The following is an 18,015-nucleotide window of genomic DNA, read 5'->3' as shown; positions in this document are numbered from 1 at the left end:
CCCCACCCCAGTCTGACGAAAAATGTGTGAATGTGATCTATCATCTTCACACGGGTGTCGCGATTTACTACTTGGCCGTGCATTTATGAAAAACTCACATCTATTTTATGGTAAAGTTTCAGTGACGTTTGCGTACGCACAGCTACGGAACAAAAAGCAAACTGCACAGGAAAAGGAAAACTTATTGTTACGAAAGAAAATAATTTTATAAAAAGCTGAAGTGGTTTTCCTGTTTTTGTTGCATTGACTCAAGAGATATCGTGAGCACAATGTTGAAACCACATTATTCTTGTCAAAAACTGGTCATGAATAGCGCCGGAGATGTAGACTAGGCCTACTATTAGGCCTACCATATTTTCATCGCCTAAAAAGAGGACACGTTTCGCTAGCGAGTAAAATACAAGTAGAATATTGCGTATGAACAATTTTTTACATCCTTTTGGATAATTATAGACCTATGCAGCAAAAGTTACAGCAATAAAACAGACAAGTTTGTTTGTTTCTCGAAAGCCGATTTGTTGGATTTGTGTGACAAAATGTGATAATGTCATAAAAATGTGACAAATCAGGCAGTACTGTATCTGCAGGTAGCCATGCCTTAACTTTTTTCAGAAAAAAGGATCTGCTTTAACGAAATTATAAAATTACTTGCACGAAGTATAATTGAAGTTGTAGGCCTATACAGCTGTTAATGAGATGCTAAGAACAGACACAACTAAAAGGCTGTTTCTTAGACACAACTACAGCTGTTAATGAGATGCTAAGGACAGACACAACTAAAAGGCTGTTTCTTTCCTTGTATAGGCTACCATTGTGGATGCATCATAGATTAAAGTCATTCTATTTGCACTCACACAAATTGTAATAGTATCATAGATATCTATGATAGTATCCATGCCACGATTTATTTGGAAGTAGGCTGTATGTCATGCATGGTGCACTTTGAATTATTTTTTCGATTTGCTTCACTTGATAAATTAGCCAAACTATTAAGTTGGTAATCAGCAACGTTTACAAGCGCTGAATCAATACAAAATAGATCTGGGTAAAATAATAATTTATTATAAAGTGGGAGAACCTTAAAATGTAAATATGTCAAACTCTTTTGCAAGTTTTTGCGTTTTTGATGTTTCATTTCTTTGTGATTTACTCCATTTTTTAATTTTCTTGTTTTTTTTAATTTGTCCAATTTTTCATTTTTATAAATTGGTTGATCAGATCTCCTCAAATGAGGAAATTTCCTCACAAGTGGATTTGCAGTTCCACTCGCACTCATCGCTGACCATTATTTGGCTTTTAAGACAATCGCAAAGCACTGTAGTATGTTTCAATGAACGTCTAAGATTGTTTAGAACAGCAAATCAAATAGTACGTCAATGTTTTTTTTGAAAATCTATAAATCAGAATGTTGTAGGCTATTGGTACAGAAATGGTTGAAAATTGCGAAAAAATCACACAACAATGAAATTCTGCTGAAAATATGAGCAAGAAAACTGAAAATGTAAAAAAAGAGGACATTTGAGCATTTTTGGGTGTCCTCGGAGGACAATTTATTTTTCTTCAAAAAAGAGGACAAATCCTCTTAAAAGAGGACATATGGTAGCCCTACCTACTATGATATCACACTTGTCTACGTCCCATGTCGCTCAAATTTATGATCAGGGTTGCCAGACTATGAAAAGGTCTTAAAGCCAAAATAATAAGACCAACAGACTCTATAAAAATTCCTCGAATTTGGCCTTAAAAAGGCCAATCTGGCAATCTTATGAATGATGGTTTAAGAGTTTCCGTAAGTAAATATCACAGCTAACAAAAATCAGTTCCTTTTGCACTGTCAATGAAGGAAAGACATATTTTGATAAGGAAGATGTGTCGGCAGGTGTGCGAACCGTGGGTATTCGGCTTAAAGAATAGATTAGGAAAACCGTTTGTTGCTACTGTCACAGTAAAACAAAAAGCAGCGTGCAACACCAGCGGATTTTTTAAGCGGCGGATTAAGCTAATCGCCTGGTTAGATAATCAAGAATTAGTTTCCGCAAAGTTTATCTGAAACTTGTATCTTATCAACATCGCCCAAAGAGGTATTGAAAATATTTAGTCACCCATCTATAGAGCAGCGGAAGAACATGACGTGTGGAAGCAGTAAACAGCCAACCTTTGTCCCGGAGACGTTACATGATCATGAACTCAACCACTCCTAATCTTTTATGACGCACTTCTCAGCTGATTCTGGAACTTTCATCCCTCCTTTATTGCCTAAAAGGCAGAATTAATGAAGTGTCGTTTTTTGGACTGCATCGTAAGTAATTTCAAACGGAGTTTTTAACGTTTTTTTTTTTTCTTTCAAATTTTGTTTAAGTGGAGTAAAAAAAACTTGATCTTACAACTGTTACTAGGATGAAAGCTAATACATATGTTTACTTTAAAAAAAGATTTTGTTGCCCGCCACGATTGGAATAAATAACTGTTTATTGAAAGTATTTTAACAAATACCGGTGCCTTAAAATGTTGTTTAGATTTAGTAGGCTAATTTTAATCAACCAACACTGTTTTAGGACAACTTCTTTTTATCTGACTTAAACACATTCAGAAAAACTTAGTCACTATTTCTTGATAAGTAGCCTACATACACCAAACTCTACTAATTTTAAGAACCAAACCGTTTTTATTTGTACTTAAAAGTACAATTGAAACTGTCTGGAACTTCAAACATATGCAAGAAAACATATTCGGTCGTCAACAGCAAGCATGGATGAAGACCCGAAGTGAAAGTTAATTTAAAATCTTGAAACAGAAGAAACAATCAAAATGAAAGTAGAAACACTTTAGTTGATAAGTTATTTTGCGGGTGGAATGAGATAAGGATTCCAAACAAACGTTTTATAAATAAAACAAAAGTTGACATGCTGAAGCCGACGTTTTAAAGTTTGAAATGACGTAGCTAGAGAGCGGTGACGTAACAGGGAATTCATATTATGAAGCAACAAAGATGAGTCTAGAAAAGTTATTTTTGGAAACAAACACAATAGGCTACATTGTACAGATTATTATCCAAGTCAGGGTAAAACGTTACGTAATAAAGACGACTAGAAGCATTATTACGGAGTATAAAGAGTTTAACAGAACCATCACATGGAAAACATTGCATCATAATCAATGATTGTTACAACAAAAATGGCAACACTGCACAAAAAATCGGAATGTTTCAGGAATTTGTCAATTTCACAACAAACCATTCCGATGATAAATAGTAAAAGCAATTGATTATATTAAAAATATGGCACAATTAAAATAGCAGGGTCATTTAAATAAAAAAACAACACAAAATTATGATAGTTATTATCAACTCGCCTGGTTGGTTGGTTTGGTTTTGAATCTTTATCCTCGGATCGCCTGATTGGTAATATAGCGAAAATATAACTTATAAAATTGCACTTCAATCTCATAATTTTTAATATGTCAATTGATCGTATAATTACATATTACGTGAGTACAGACATTTTGCTCAGTAATTACATTCTTCCAGGCACCTGAAGATGGTTTACAGGAGTTTTGTAAATGCGAGAAAATTTTCTTTCATGAGAAAAAAAGTATTCAAACCAATTAATTAGAATAATAAAATGGCACAACTGAAATAGCAAGGTCATTTGAATAGTGAAAAAAAAATATATATAAAAATCATGATATACAAACGAATTTATGTTCACACGAGTCAGTTCGATCATAAACAGCTAAAAATTTATTCTATTTTAATAATTTGATAATCTAATAAATTGATTCTATTTGAATAAGCTTACCTGAAAATGATCTAGCTGCTAGCTGATTGAAATCGAGTTTTAGCTGTTTACGATTGAACTGACTCATGTGAACATAAATTCGTTTGTATTACAAGACATGTAACCGAGTCATTCATATTAAGCATTGTTGTGGGTTTGACATCTGTCAGAAGATATTTCATTTTCTTGAAAAATCATCATAGGTATCATATATCAGCTTAATTGACTGGCAATAGCCTATGATGAAAATATACAAAATCTATTTTAATGTAACAAAATCTAACCTAAATAAAACGTTAATCGATGTTGTTCTTACATCACTTCAAACACCTAAAGATGTTCTTAAAAAGTTCATTAGATGCGCGAAGGACGTTGAGGAATTCGTCACGGAATGTCGCTGATAAGTAAAGATGCTAACCCACGCGGAGGACAAGAAATCTTCAACACACAGGGTTAGCCGATTCTTCATCACAGAGTCTGTAGATGTCGATTTCTGTCTTGTCTGTGAGGCAAAATCAACAACATATTGCTGGATGGTGATCACTGCGCAAGTCTGTTAACTCTCTTATGAAGAAGTTCGCTTCTTCTGAGTTGTGTTTGGGGAGGAGGACCCCGAGTCCTGGATGGGTTGCTTCGGGAAGTTTGTCGCATCCACGAACAATGAACTACCATCACCTTGCATCTTCATAGATCTGTCATGATATTGCATCTTCATAGATCTATCATGACATTGCATTTTCATGGGTCTCTCATGACGTTGCATCTTCATGGATCTCTCATGATGTTGCATTTTCATGGATCTATTATGACGTTGCATCTTCATGGATCTATTATGACGTTGCATTTTCATGGATCTATCATCACATTGCATCTTCATAGATCTATCATGACGTTGCGTTTTCATGGATCCATCATGGCGTTGCATCTTCATGAATCTATCATAACGTTGCATCTTTATGGATACATTATGACATTCATCTTTATAAATCAGTCATGACGTTGCATCTTCATGGATCTCTCATGGCGTTGCATCTTCATGGGTCCATCATGACGTTGCATCTTCTTGGATCCATCATGATGTTGCATCTTCATGGATCTATCATGACGTTGCACCTTCATAGATCTATCATGACGTTGCGTTTTCATGGATCTCTCTTGGCGTTGCATCTTCATGGATTCATCATGACGTTGCATCTTCATGGATGCATCATGACGTTGCATCTTCATGGATCCATCATGAAGTTGCATCTTCATGGATCCATCATGGTCATGGCGTTGCATCTTCATGGATCTATCATGACGTTGCCTCTTCATGGATCCATCATGACGTTGCATCTTCATAGATCTGTCATGACGTTGCATCTTCATGGATCTCTCATGGCGTTGCATCTTCATAGATCTATCATGACGTTGCATCTTCATGGATCTATCATGACGTTGCATTTTCATGGATGTATCATGACGTTGCATCTTCATGGATCTTTGACTGATTGACATTTATTTTGTTGCGAGTATAAATACACATATTCAGCAAAATCAGATAAAACAAACGATAACGTAGAATGTATGGATACTGCAATGGGTGGCTGCGAAGTGACCTGGAAGGTCTTCTAGTCGTAGTTCATGACGTTGCATCTTCATGGATCTATGATGACGTTGCATCTTCATAGATCTATCATAATGTTGCATTTTCATGGATTTATCAAGACATTGCATCTTCATGGATCTATCATGGCGCTGCATCTTCATGGATCTTTCATAACGTTGCATCTTCATGGATCTATCATGGCGTTGCATTTTCATGGATCTTTCATGACGTTGCCATTGCATCTTCATGGGTCTATCATGACGTTGCATATTCATGGATCTATCATGACATTGCATCTTCGTGGATCTATCATGGCGTTGCATCTTCATGGATCTATCATGACGTTGCATTTTCATGGATCTATTACGACGTTGCATCTTCATGGATCTATCATGGCGTTGAATCTTCATGGATCTATCATGGCGTTACATCTTCATGGATCTATCATGACGTTGAATCTTCATGGATATATCATGACGTTGAATCTTCATGGATCTATCATGGCCTCGCATCTTCATGGATCTATCATGGCGTTGTGTCGTCTCAACAACGCATTTACAGCACCAATTTTCGAAAGGCTGATCTGAATACGTCTTTACTTGCTTGAATGAGCTCACTAAACATAACAAAAGCTTTGTTAAGGAAAGTATGGTGCATTGGATCTTAACTATTTTGTCAACTTGAATACTTTCTATAGTATAGACTTAGAGTATAGACAATATGATAAAAGTGTTCTATTTTACGAAAAATTAATTTTGTCAACATTTTATGAGTTTCAAATGAAATCTACCGGGTCCACACCACATCGACACCGAAGAACAGAAAATATCAAGAAATTTAAAAAAGTTTCATTGAACTATCAGTAGATATTACAAAGTGCTAACATTTTTACACAACTGATATAATTTACAAAAGTGATCAAACCGTAGGATAATATTATTTTATCACTAATAAAGGCTACTTGGAATTTATTTTCAAAATGAATTCAGCAAGCGTGACAACATAAACTCATAAAGTCGCACTGCCCTTACTCAAATAGAACGAATATGATTTTATTTGAAAAAGCTCAACTGAAGATGATCTAGCAGATTGAAATGGATTTTTCACCTGTACAAGACTGAACTGCATGAAAATAAATCTCTGTGTTACAAGGTATACAACCAAGTCATGCGTATCAACCATTGGTTACAAGAGTAGGTGCTCACTGCCTACCTACAATCCCTCTTCGTTCTGCCTGAACCATACTTGCAATTGTTTCTTGTTGTTTTTTGATTTTATTGAGCTAGCGAGTTGGGATAAAAACCTGATTTTGTATCAACTTACATTGGCTTTAACACGACAACTTAAATCCGTGGTACACATTCATTTCTCTAGCTTGCTTTTTTCGATAATGAAATGAAACTCAACACAAAGGCAGGCAAATACTCTCCAGAAACCACGGCTCCCGGCACGCGGCAAATGCGACAATCAGAAATTAAACGTCTTGGTCAGAAGGCGGGCCACGTAACGTATAACAGTGAAAGAACGCAAATTCAACGTTGCTTAATTCAACCAACCAAGTTACAAAATTCATCACAATTTCAATTCTAATCAAGAGGGCAATCGACCCGCCGGAACATTGCGGCCCCTAATTATGGCACATAATTAAATAAAGGTTGAAGTAGAAGGGTCGATTCCCGACATGCAATACACAGAAAGTATGTACATTAAAACTACACAAAAACGGTGATTATCTTTTGATAGCAGTGCAAGGCACTTGGACACCCTGGCCACAATGGCCTGGCGAATACTTACACGATTAACGATTAATATCTACGTTAGCTTCATGAGACACACATAGTAGCAAACAACTCAGACGCACTACACAGTACCTAACTAGCTACTTATAATGACGCAAATTACTGAGATCGCTTGCGAATACTTACACGGTTAGCATTTACATCATTTGCATGAAACACACAATAGCAAACAAATCAAATGCATTACACAGTAGGCCTAACTAACTAGCTACTTATAACGAGGCCGATGACTGAGATTGCTGTAGAGCATACGTTACTAAGACATGTTGTTGAGTTACGCATATTGGAGCCCTGCGGATGACACATAGAAATACGCAGGTTAATAACAGATTTGCGCGGTACATATCTACAATACACTACAAATTTAAATGAAAGGCAAGGGTGGTACAGATGCCTCGACGACACCAGCTAACAACAGACCAGGGCGTGGCCGGGTCCTGAACGCAGTCAAGCATTCCCCACAGGAGCAACGCACGATATATCCCTTAGGACCAGGTCCACTTTGACCTCACCCGATGCCTCATCCACCACTGAGACTGCCACCCTGACGCGCCTGACAATCGGTTTTCCTTTTCTAATTTGGGGGATGATCTCATGGACTCTCCCCAGACGGTACCTTCCTCTCTTAGTTATATCTTCTGGAGAACCAACCACCACTAATTGGCCAGGCTGTAGGTTTTCCACCAAACTGGCCCACTTTTTTCTACCCTGCAGGGAAGGTAAATAGAAAGAGATCCATTTCTCCCAGAAACTGTGAGATAGAGCCAGGTTGTACCTATAGTCTCTCCGTAACTCATCTCGGTCATGAGGATTTCCTACTGATGAAAATGGGCTCAAGAATGGGTTAAGGAGGGCGGCTGGGGTGATAACAGTAGAATCCTTAGGGTCATCACAGACAGGGACTAAAGGTCTTTCGTTGACTATTCTTGTGGCACTACCAGTAAATGTAAGAAGTTCAACAAAGTTGGGTTTCCGTGATGAGTTCCCAATAACGTGGGAAAAGGCAATTTTGAATTGCTTGACCATTGCTTCCCAGGCCCCTCCCTGGGCCGGGGCATACGGAGGAATGAACTCCCAGTTAATTCCCTTTTTTCGCAAAGAAGTTTGAATTTCAGAAGACTCCAAAATTTCTGGTAGTCTTTTAGCTGCCGCTTGAAATGTGGTCCCGTTATCTGAGTACATGTTACGTATAGATCCACGCAAGTCTACAAATCTGGTAAATGCTAAAACAAATTCACTGTAAGATAGTGACGTCACAAGTTCCACATGGATTGCTCTACTCGCAAGACAGGTAAATAACAATCCCCATGCTTTCTTTTGGCTTCTTCCTTCCACAAACGTCATTGGACCAAAATAATCTACGCCACTGTTGAAGAAGGGTTTGTTATAGGCCGTGGTTCGTGGTAATGGTAGATCCGACATAAGCTGCCTGATAGGCTTTGCTTTCTCTAAGGCACATGGAGCGCAGTCATGCAAATAGTGTTTCACCGAGGAATTACCGTTTGCAATCCAAAAACGTTGACGAGTAGATAACAGTGTCTGTTGCACACCACAGTGATAGCTATCACAATGAGCGTCAAGGACAACTAGCCGTGTCAATGCGTGCCTCGAAGGCAAAATAAGAGGATGCTTCGCATCGACAGTTATTTCGGGAGACTTACTCAATCGACCTTCAATACGAAGTCTCCCCCGTGTGTCCACACAAGGACGATACTTTTTTAGAGAGCGCAACTCCTTCAGGCACTGTTTATCAGCACCAGCTTCGCTTGAAGCAAGACGTTTTGTTACCACATCGATCGACTCCGGCAGGCCGTCACAACTTAACAAATCTCTATACACTACTTTTTGTACGTAAGAAACAACCCTATTTAAAGCGTCCTCAAGATAGGATGCATTTAACTTTGGTTTTACATACCCATGTTTCTTGCATTTGGATACAATGAACTCCGTGAAAGCTACAAGATAGGCGGCTCTTTTTTTCAACACGTACAAAGTAGGTGCGGTTTCGATCATCTTGCTAATGGAGCCAGCAGTTGCATTTTCACTTACCGTTATCGCCGGCGACAGTTCCATTTTACGAATAGCAGCATCTGCTCCATTCACCGTTGGGACCTCGCCCTCCTGCATGAGAAAAGATGGACCGCTCAACCACATCTCTCTGGAACCTGTTTTGGTGATGGCATTCGGTCTGGTTCCAACGTCTGCCGAGTTGAGATGTGTCGGACAAAAATGCCATTCTCTCACCTCTGACAAGAGTAAAATACGATTTAACCTACGAGTAACAAACTTGCATAATCGTAAATCAGGATTTCTGATCCACTGAAGGACAGTATTCGAGTCACACCAGAAATGTTTTCTAAGATCAGGCAGGTGTAGTGCATTAGCTGCCTGGTTTAACAGTTCCGTAGTATTAAGCGCGGCTACAAGCTCCTTTCTGGCAATCGGCCATGCACTTTGATGCTTGAGGACAACCCTACTTTTGCCAAAAACGAAGGATACGCAAGGGACTCCGTTACACAGCCTACGTATATACACAACGGAGGCAAAGGAGTGATTGGAGGCATCACTGAATCCATGTAACTGATATACGATATCATCGTCTGCACAACACGGCTCTGTGTTTACAAAATACCATCTAGGTATGGAAAATTCTTTTAGTAAATCTAATGAATGAATCCACGACTTCCACTCTTTCATGTAGCTTTGTGGCACTTCGGTGTCCCAATCGAGGCCTTCAATAGCCAAACGCTGCAGAATTAACTTAGCTTTAAGGAAGAATGGAGCGCCGAACCCTAGTGGATCGAAATTTTGGCCAAGTTGGCTTAACATTGAGCGACGTGTGTACTTCTCTAAAGGTTGGAGAGAGCACTTAATGAAGAATGAATCTGACTCGGTTTGCCACACACAACCTAGAGTTTTTGCTACTGGTAAGTCTGTGTCGTCTTTTTCGAGGTCGACATCGCGAAAGGAGGAAGCCAGCATCTCTTTTTTAAAGTCCGACAAAACATCCAACGCCCCTTTGTTGGCACTCCATTTCACCAAACTAAAGCCTCGGCTATCGAACAAGTCAATGGCTTGTTTAGCAATCTCACTGACCTCATCAAGGCTATTTCCAGAGAATATCAGATCGTCCATATACATATTTTTTCGAATGGCACGCAGGGTCAGGTCACTGGCTCCAGTGGGGTTTTGTTCAATCATCTTTTGAATGGCTAAGCAGGCGACGTATGGACTGCTTTTAATTCCCCAAGGGTGTACACAAAATCTAAACGGAATTACTTTGCCCTTTTCGATATCATTATTCTCAAACCACAGCAAACGGAACAAGTCGCGTTGTTCCATTGGTAATTGAATCTGGAAGAAGCACTTGGTTAGGTCTGCCATTAGGCCAAACTTTCCCAATCTAAAGCGAGCCAGAACTTGTGTTAAAGGGTTTAATATGTCTGGGCCCGACAAAATCACATCATTAACACACCTACCCTTAAACTCAGATTTGCCGTCATATACCACTCGCTTTTTTGCTTGGGATGTCACAAAGTATGGTAAGTACCACACACATGCTGATGAGTCATCGTCTTTTACCGGCTCAATGTACTCACTGGACTGCATTTCAGTCATCGTTTCTACTAAGAATATTCGAACATCAGATTGCTTTAAAGCCTTTCGTCGTAAGCTCAGAACACGGTCAAAAGCCAAAGAGTGGTTATCCGGTAATTCAAAGTCGGTTTTTAAAGGTACGGGCATTTCAAATCTCCCATCTTCAACTTTCATTTGCGTCTCAACAAATTTTTGTGCTATGACATCATTGCGGGACAGTTCTATCGTTTCATCTGTTAGGGTTAAATCCTTTATTACATGTTTTAAACGACTGATTTCAATCTCCTGCGCATCAAAACTGTCAAGACTAAGTGACTCCTCAGCGACGTTACCATTAATGGCAACACGACGTACTTTAGAATCACCAAAGATCATAGAACCTCGACCTCCACTAGCCAGCCAGCCCAGTGGGGTTAAAATAGCATGGGGCTCTTCCCGAGTCATGCCAACACGTTCTTCTAATACTCGCATCAAGTAAGCATGGTCATTCCCGATTAGAATATCGACCGACATTTTGTTAGGTAACGAAATCAATTCAACATTATCGAAATGTGAAAACCTATTTAAGTCTTGATGCTGCGGCAATGTTTCGATATGGTCACTCCAAGGTGCATTTACCACTGCTTCCACATCACCATACAGTTCGTCAGTAACTAAGGATTGGATATTAAATTTAACCAGATCAGAGTGTATTTCTTGTTTGCCTGCTAGAGTGTCCATGCGGAAGGATACATTATCCGTGGCTTTTAGATACAATTCTTTAGCCAATCGGCTTGAAACAAATGTGAGCTGAGAGCCTGGGTCGTGTTGACAGTAAACCAGAGTGGTCTCTCCATTAGATGGGTTTATGACCCGCGCAGCCGTGACACGATTAAACACTGCCCTCTTATGAGCGATGCTTACGCTACGATTAGTGACGGCAGGTGCCGTTCTAAGATCATTGCCATTGCCCGATGTTCCTTGAGGATTCACATAGGCGTCGTGCAGTAGATAATAGTGCTTAAATCGGAAATGTTCGCCGCAGCGCCTACAATTACATGATTGGGTGCAGTTTTTTGCTTCGTGTCCTAGACGTAGGCAGTTTAGACAACGACCAGTCGTGGCGATGACATCTCGGCGTCGCGACGGCGTCAAGTTTAGGAACTCAGGACAATTGGGTAGTCTGTGACGCTCTTGCTTATTCCTACTCTCACAATAGATACAAAGTATGTCCTTCCTCGTACCCTCAAAAGAGCGGCTACCAAACGTTTCTTCTCGGCTCCCAGAACTAAAGCCAGACCCGCGACTGCTACCTTGGGTGACATTTCTGACAGGCTGTGCTGAGGTTTGACGAATACGCATAATGTGATTATCACTTGCCGACCGTTTTGTATCTTTTCTAGCAACGACTTCCTCCATTAAGCGTATGGCGAAGTCCGTAGAGCGACACGTCTCTTCGCAATTTACGAAATCCATTAGGCTTTGGAAGCTTGGTTCCTCGGTGCTACCATATTGCTCTTTCAGATAGTACAAAAAGTCTTTCTTCGCATATCCAGGTAATCGACCTGCTAAGTCTAGTACAAAACGTCCTTCTAGCTGATGACGCTGGTTATACGCTCTAGCGAAGAGGGTACACTGAGCCAGCTCGTCTTTGAATTCCTTTATTGAGGATGATGACATCCCAGATAATTTATTGCCATGCCGTATCCGCCGAATCTCCGGCTCCGCGAGAAATCCGCCTCTAACACCAAAGCGCTGGGATAAGCGATCCAGCGACATATCGATCCTTTCCTTTTCGCTCCAACCAGAAGTATCCGATGCTAAGTTTGAGATGGTTTGCGCGGCGCTACGTACGCAGGCTGCCTGTAGCAAAGTCAGCCGATTTCCCTCAAATGGGCAACTCTCCATTAGTGATTCGATACGGTTTTTAAAAAATATAAATGGCATGTTGTTGCCGTCATAGTTGATCAATGCGGCCCTGTCATAGAAAGTGCGACAATTATGATATTTATAGAACCAGTTTTGTTGATCCTCAGCACCTCTGTTTGCATTAAGCCCTGGCGGGGATGTCATAACATGTCTAGTTTCACGGCCATCATCTTTAACTAGTGGTGAATTACATCTCTCACCTTTAAGATCTTTCCTTACAGTTAAGGGGCATGTTTGTGACGGTTTCACAACCTTCTCTCTATAAAAATCACGTTGATAATCATAATGAGGTTCTCTTTCAGCGGCCCCATGGGTCCCCCCGGGCGGTTTTGCCAAAAAATTATCTTTAGTCCACGTTCTATACTTGTTTGTGAGGGCGTTTCCTGGAAAGAGCTTTCTTAGGGGAGTTTCTCTATGTGGCGGTTCCATTAAATTCTCCTGCTTAGCCTGGCTCTGTTTAGGTTGGGCATCTATGCTAGCGGCCCCATGAATGTCATGGGATCTCCCAGGCGGATTGATAATGTCAGCGTCCCACCTCTGGACCTTTTCTATCGCTGTAGGGATGTAGTCGGTGACTCCGAGACTACTGGCCGTAGGCCGTCGTTGCCCGCGCTCCGACGCTTGATCCGATCCACATTGTGAAAACAAGTCAAGCTTACTTTGCCTTGCTCTCAGTTCGGCTGCCTTGATCTGCATTTCAATTTCGGCTCTGGCTTCGGCTTCCTCTGCTTCGGCTTTGGCTTTGGCTTCCTCTGCTTTGGCTTTGGCTCTGGCTTCCTCTGCTTTGGCTTTGTTCACCCGCATCTGTTTTTCCCACCGCAACTTCTCCATTTCGAGCCGGATTTCAATCTCTTCTTCTTTTGAACGGCGCGAGCGACTACTCGAGGCACTGGTGGTTGATTTTCCTTTTATTGTACCTAATTTTGTATCTACCTTGGAGGTTTGCTTCTGTTTTATAGTACGTCTCAATTCCTCAATCTCTAACCTGACCTGTTCTGTAGCTTCAGATATCATAGTGCTATCCTTTAGTTTATTCGCAAGTTCTAACAGTTCTCCAAAGTTGCCCTCTAACTCCGCCATATCAACCAAGGCCCGCTCTAGCAACGCTTCATCATGTACCATGGGGAGACCTCTCCTTAATTCTCCAACCCCCTGCAGCACCTCTCTTTTTTTGTGTCTGACGTCCCTGAGCACAGCTTCTGCACTGGAATCAGCATGGGTAAGGCTGCCATGAACCCCCTGAGGATACACCTGCCCAACGCCCGGGTGTTCCGCCGCACCGCCCCCAGACGCAGCGCCCCCTGTCCCACTGCCAACGGGAAGCGTACGAGACACCGGATGGCCACCGTCACCTTCCATTTATCAATTTAAGAAATTACACTACTGTATACTACAGCCTACACACAGTAATATCGACACACGTAACGTAATGGACAGCGTAACCAACATTAATTAGTAACTTACCGCTCTCTGAGTTACGGTGGAGCAAGCCTTTTGACAAACAATACAGTATTTTACACAAGTTATTATACACAATTAGGCTCCGGTACAATAGAGTTCCAGTTTACAACACAATTAAAGTACGGTTATATTAAAGTCCTTTCGTTGCAGGGATGTGCTGACCACCCCTTCAGAAGTCTTCCTTGGTTGAAATTTAAATTTGTTAGTCTTTAAGTTAGTCCTTTAGTTCTTGTTCTTTCAATTCTGTCAATTTTGTTAGTTCTTTTAATTCTTTTATTTCGTTATATAGATACTTTATAGTTCTTTACTTCAGTTGTCCAATTATCAGGTTTTTATTTTTGGTTACAAGAGTAGGTGCTCACTGCCTACCTACAATCCCTCTTCGTTCTGCCTGAACCATACTTGCAATTGTTTCTTGTTGTTTTTTGATTTTATTGAGCTAGCGAGTTGGGATAAAAACCTGATTTTGTATCAACTTACATTGGCTTTAACACGACAACTTAAATCCGTGGTACACATTCATTTCTCTAGCTTGCTTTTTTCGATAATGAAATGAAACTCAACACAAAGGCAGGCAAATACTCTCCAGAAACCACGGCTCCCGGCACGCGGCAAATGCGACAATCAGAAATTAAACGTCTTGGTCAGAAGGCGGGCCACGTAACGTATAACAGTGAAAGAACGCAAATTCAACGTTGCTTAATTCAACCAACCAAGTTACAAAATTCATCACAATTTCAATTCTAATCAAGAGGGCAATCGACCCGCCGGAACAACCATTATTGTGATTTGGACACTGAACTGAACTTGAACACATGCTTTATTTCTAAAATTATATTCAATATAACAAATAACCAAACACTGAAAATTGAATGAGGCCTTCAATCTCAAAACATTAAAAATTGAATGAGGCTGTTCATCAGGCCTTCAATTAAATAATATAAGATGTTCTACTGGTGCAAATTAAGCTAAACTATTACAAGATGTATAAAGTGACAATATGCTTTTATTCCGACGTTTCGTCAATCAGACACGACTGACTTCTTCAGGGAGATAGACCAGGTAGTGATTACCTGTCTAGCATGGCAAAACACAGGACCATGTTGCTGAAATCAACTAAACATGCAAAATGAAAATTCGACTTCTAGACAAATAAAAAATTTGTCTCTACTTATATTTACTTCTACGTGCAAAACAAAAAACGGTAAAAATGGTCTGATTCTATATCATCACTGGAACTGCACAATTGCACATACGAAAACTTTCCCTTTCCCATATGGAGAGTGTTTCTAAAAGAGGGACCATCAACAAAATATATTCAGTTTCCCATGTAATAGCCATGTTTACCAGTGTTGCCAGATTGCTGTCTTGAAAACACATAGGTTACGTTTATTACGAATTAGAAGTCATTGCTTGTTCGTCACTTTTGATTGTCCACAATTTGGTTTTATTGGGCGCAACACTGGTCAGTCAAGCATATAATTTTTCTAATATACAAAAACTTTTTATTGTGAACATAGAAGATGCGATTTGCTTTCTACCCCTTGCACTGCTTTGGAAGATGGTGGAATTGTTCAGAGGATAAAAAAGTTACAAAAGTCACCAGATTTTGTCTAATTTTAAGTTACTTTTGTTGGCACTACATTGTTTCAAATTTCACTACATTTTCAAAACCTGGTGGCCATTAACAGTTTGTCATTGGTGTGTCATTTTGGCTGCCATTAATTTAGGTATTTTGGTGTTTGCTATTAAAAGTGCCATTGGTTTTTTACACCATCTAGCTTTTACACCTTTGAATTATGCACAACTCTACCACGATTCATATATTTCATGGGTCAGGCGGCCCCAATACACTTTATCTAAATTTATAATATTTCACGCAGTAAGTTTTTACTAAAGGTGTAACAATTCTAACATATACTGCAATGACAATTATTTTTGGTTGGGGGATTTGATGCAGCCCAAATTGAAAGGTAAGGTCATGGTTCTGTACCGACTACGACTTGGCATTCTCACATAAGTGTATTTTTGTATCAAACTCTACATCTCAGTCCTATCATGCACCGGTACTCAATCATGTAATTCCAAATCGATTTTAACTGTTCTTTGCTCTATTGCTCTATTACTTCTTTGCTCTATTACTCTATGACATGACGTCACAGTCTTGTTTTGTATAAAAGCGTTTACAGGCCTCGAGTCGCTCTGTTTTGAAATTGGCATCTCAGCAAAACGTCGCTATCGCTTGGATATCTGAGTCGACCGCCATGTGCGTTGAGTATTCAATAAATAAATTCTTCTGAAATTCATTGTAATCAGTCAACTAGGATGATTCCCGACCTTTATCATTCCCAGTCGTTGGACAGCAAAAGACAGTATCAAGTTCGATTACTTTCTGCTGCCAATCGTTAACAATAGCCAGCAACTTCGAATACCACGATGCCATCTTATCACCATGGTACACTGCTGCCTCCATCGTTACAACGAATCCTGCTATACATGAGAACTATTGTCTTGCAAGCGATGAACAAAATACATATCGTGCAAGAAGAAAGATAGCTTTGGCTTTACATAGTACGTACATACTTTAAATACGTTTTTGCATACGTGACGAAAAAAAATGAATAAAATTATAATATTTTAGTAATAAAACTTCTTTGACAGTTTTGAGACGCTTTATTTCATTGAGATTTCCAGCAGCTGCCATGCAGCCTATATCAGATATTAAAATAAATATCTCTCAATAGTGGGCTATGTATTAAACGACAAGACATTTTCTGATGGATTTCTTGAACAGTTTTAGGTGAGAGTCCGCAGACTTGAAACTTTATTAAAAGGGGTCCGTGAGTAAAATGATTTGGGAACCACTGGTTTAAAGCGTTCGTGAAGTATTTCAATCATTCAGCAGCTGACTGAACATAAAATACCATTTTGTTATTTAATATTTTGCCCAGAAACTAAAACTAGGTTTACTTTGGTCTATCATTTCACATGGACAAGTGAAGTCCACCTCCCTCCACCTCATTCAGTGAGGTCAGCGTTACGACACGTCATAATTTAGGAATGCTTTTCAAACCTGTTTATAGATTTACACTTTGTTGTGAAATCAAAGCTTTTTTTTGATAAAAAGCCTGGCCAATCCGAGCACCTACCCAGCAAAACCCTGGTTGTGATACCACTTAAGATTTCAATCACAAACCCGGTCACGGCAATAACATTGCCATCAATGTAAGAACGTTTAGTAACTATGGACGCTAAGACAGTTACATTGTTCATTGATTACTAAACGATGCATTGAAGACAAGTTTTATATCCAATTGTCTTTCTTATCTATAAAAACTTTAGCAATGATGAGTGCGCATGACGGAAGTAAAACAATTAATTAAGATACTGATAAGTCGAGAAACACTTTCATAGTAGTTTCGAAAAAATAAAAAAGTGCAGAAAAAAAGTGTTTGGCCCATTAAGTAATTTTACATTTTCAGTAAACAAACGAACACTCACTGCGTATGAAATGAACATTTCTTTGAAATCAAATCCCTAGCGTAACTGCTGAGGTTACATCTGGTTACTTCCAATATCTTTATTTTCACGATTGCATCTGCGAGTGCCGTAGCAGCGACGTCATCGATTACATTCTCGGAAAGATCGAGCTTCTTCAGCTATGAACAGAAGATTTGTTAATTTATAATTTCAGTTTATAGTAGGTTTAAAAAGGACACTCTGTTTCAACATTATTTTGTGTTCAAAGTAAAATATTACATCAAATAATTCAGACAAAGTTAACCAACACCAATGCTAACTGTTGGTGCATTAAATGAGAATACTTGTTTAACACGAGAACGGCTAGACTAATGGTAAGCGTTCAACGGCTAACAGCGGTCATTTT

The 18,015-nt window shown here is 39.6% G+C and overlaps 1 protein-coding gene across 1 annotated transcript in view; it reads right to left on the bottom strand.

Moving 5' to 3' along the window:
* Positions 1–5,842: 5,842 nt before the first annotated feature.
* The window catches only part of LOC145775954 (NACHT, LRR and PYD domains-containing protein 4-like), a 30,764-nt gene continuing 18,591 nt past the window's right edge, over positions 5,843–18,015 (bottom strand). The window contains exons 6-7 of the mRNA XM_082587364.1: positions 17,631–17,788; positions 5,843–5,980 (exon numbers count right to left, since the gene is read on the bottom strand). Of these exons, the coding sequence (XP_082443490.1) occupies positions 5,920–5,980; positions 17,631–17,788 (219 nt within the window). The 3' untranslated portion in view covers positions 5,843–5,919. The remainder of the gene's footprint in view (positions 5,981–17,630; positions 17,789–18,015) is intronic.

The sequence above is a fragment of the Aplidium turbinatum genome, chromosome 8 (assembly GCF_918807975.1).
Source record: "Aplidium turbinatum chromosome 8, kaAplTurb1.1, whole genome shotgun sequence".
NCBI classification, from domain to species: Eukaryota; Metazoa; Chordata; class Ascidiacea; order Aplousobranchia; family Polyclinidae; genus Aplidium; species Aplidium turbinatum.
This window is presented reverse-complemented; position numbering and strand designations above follow the sequence as displayed.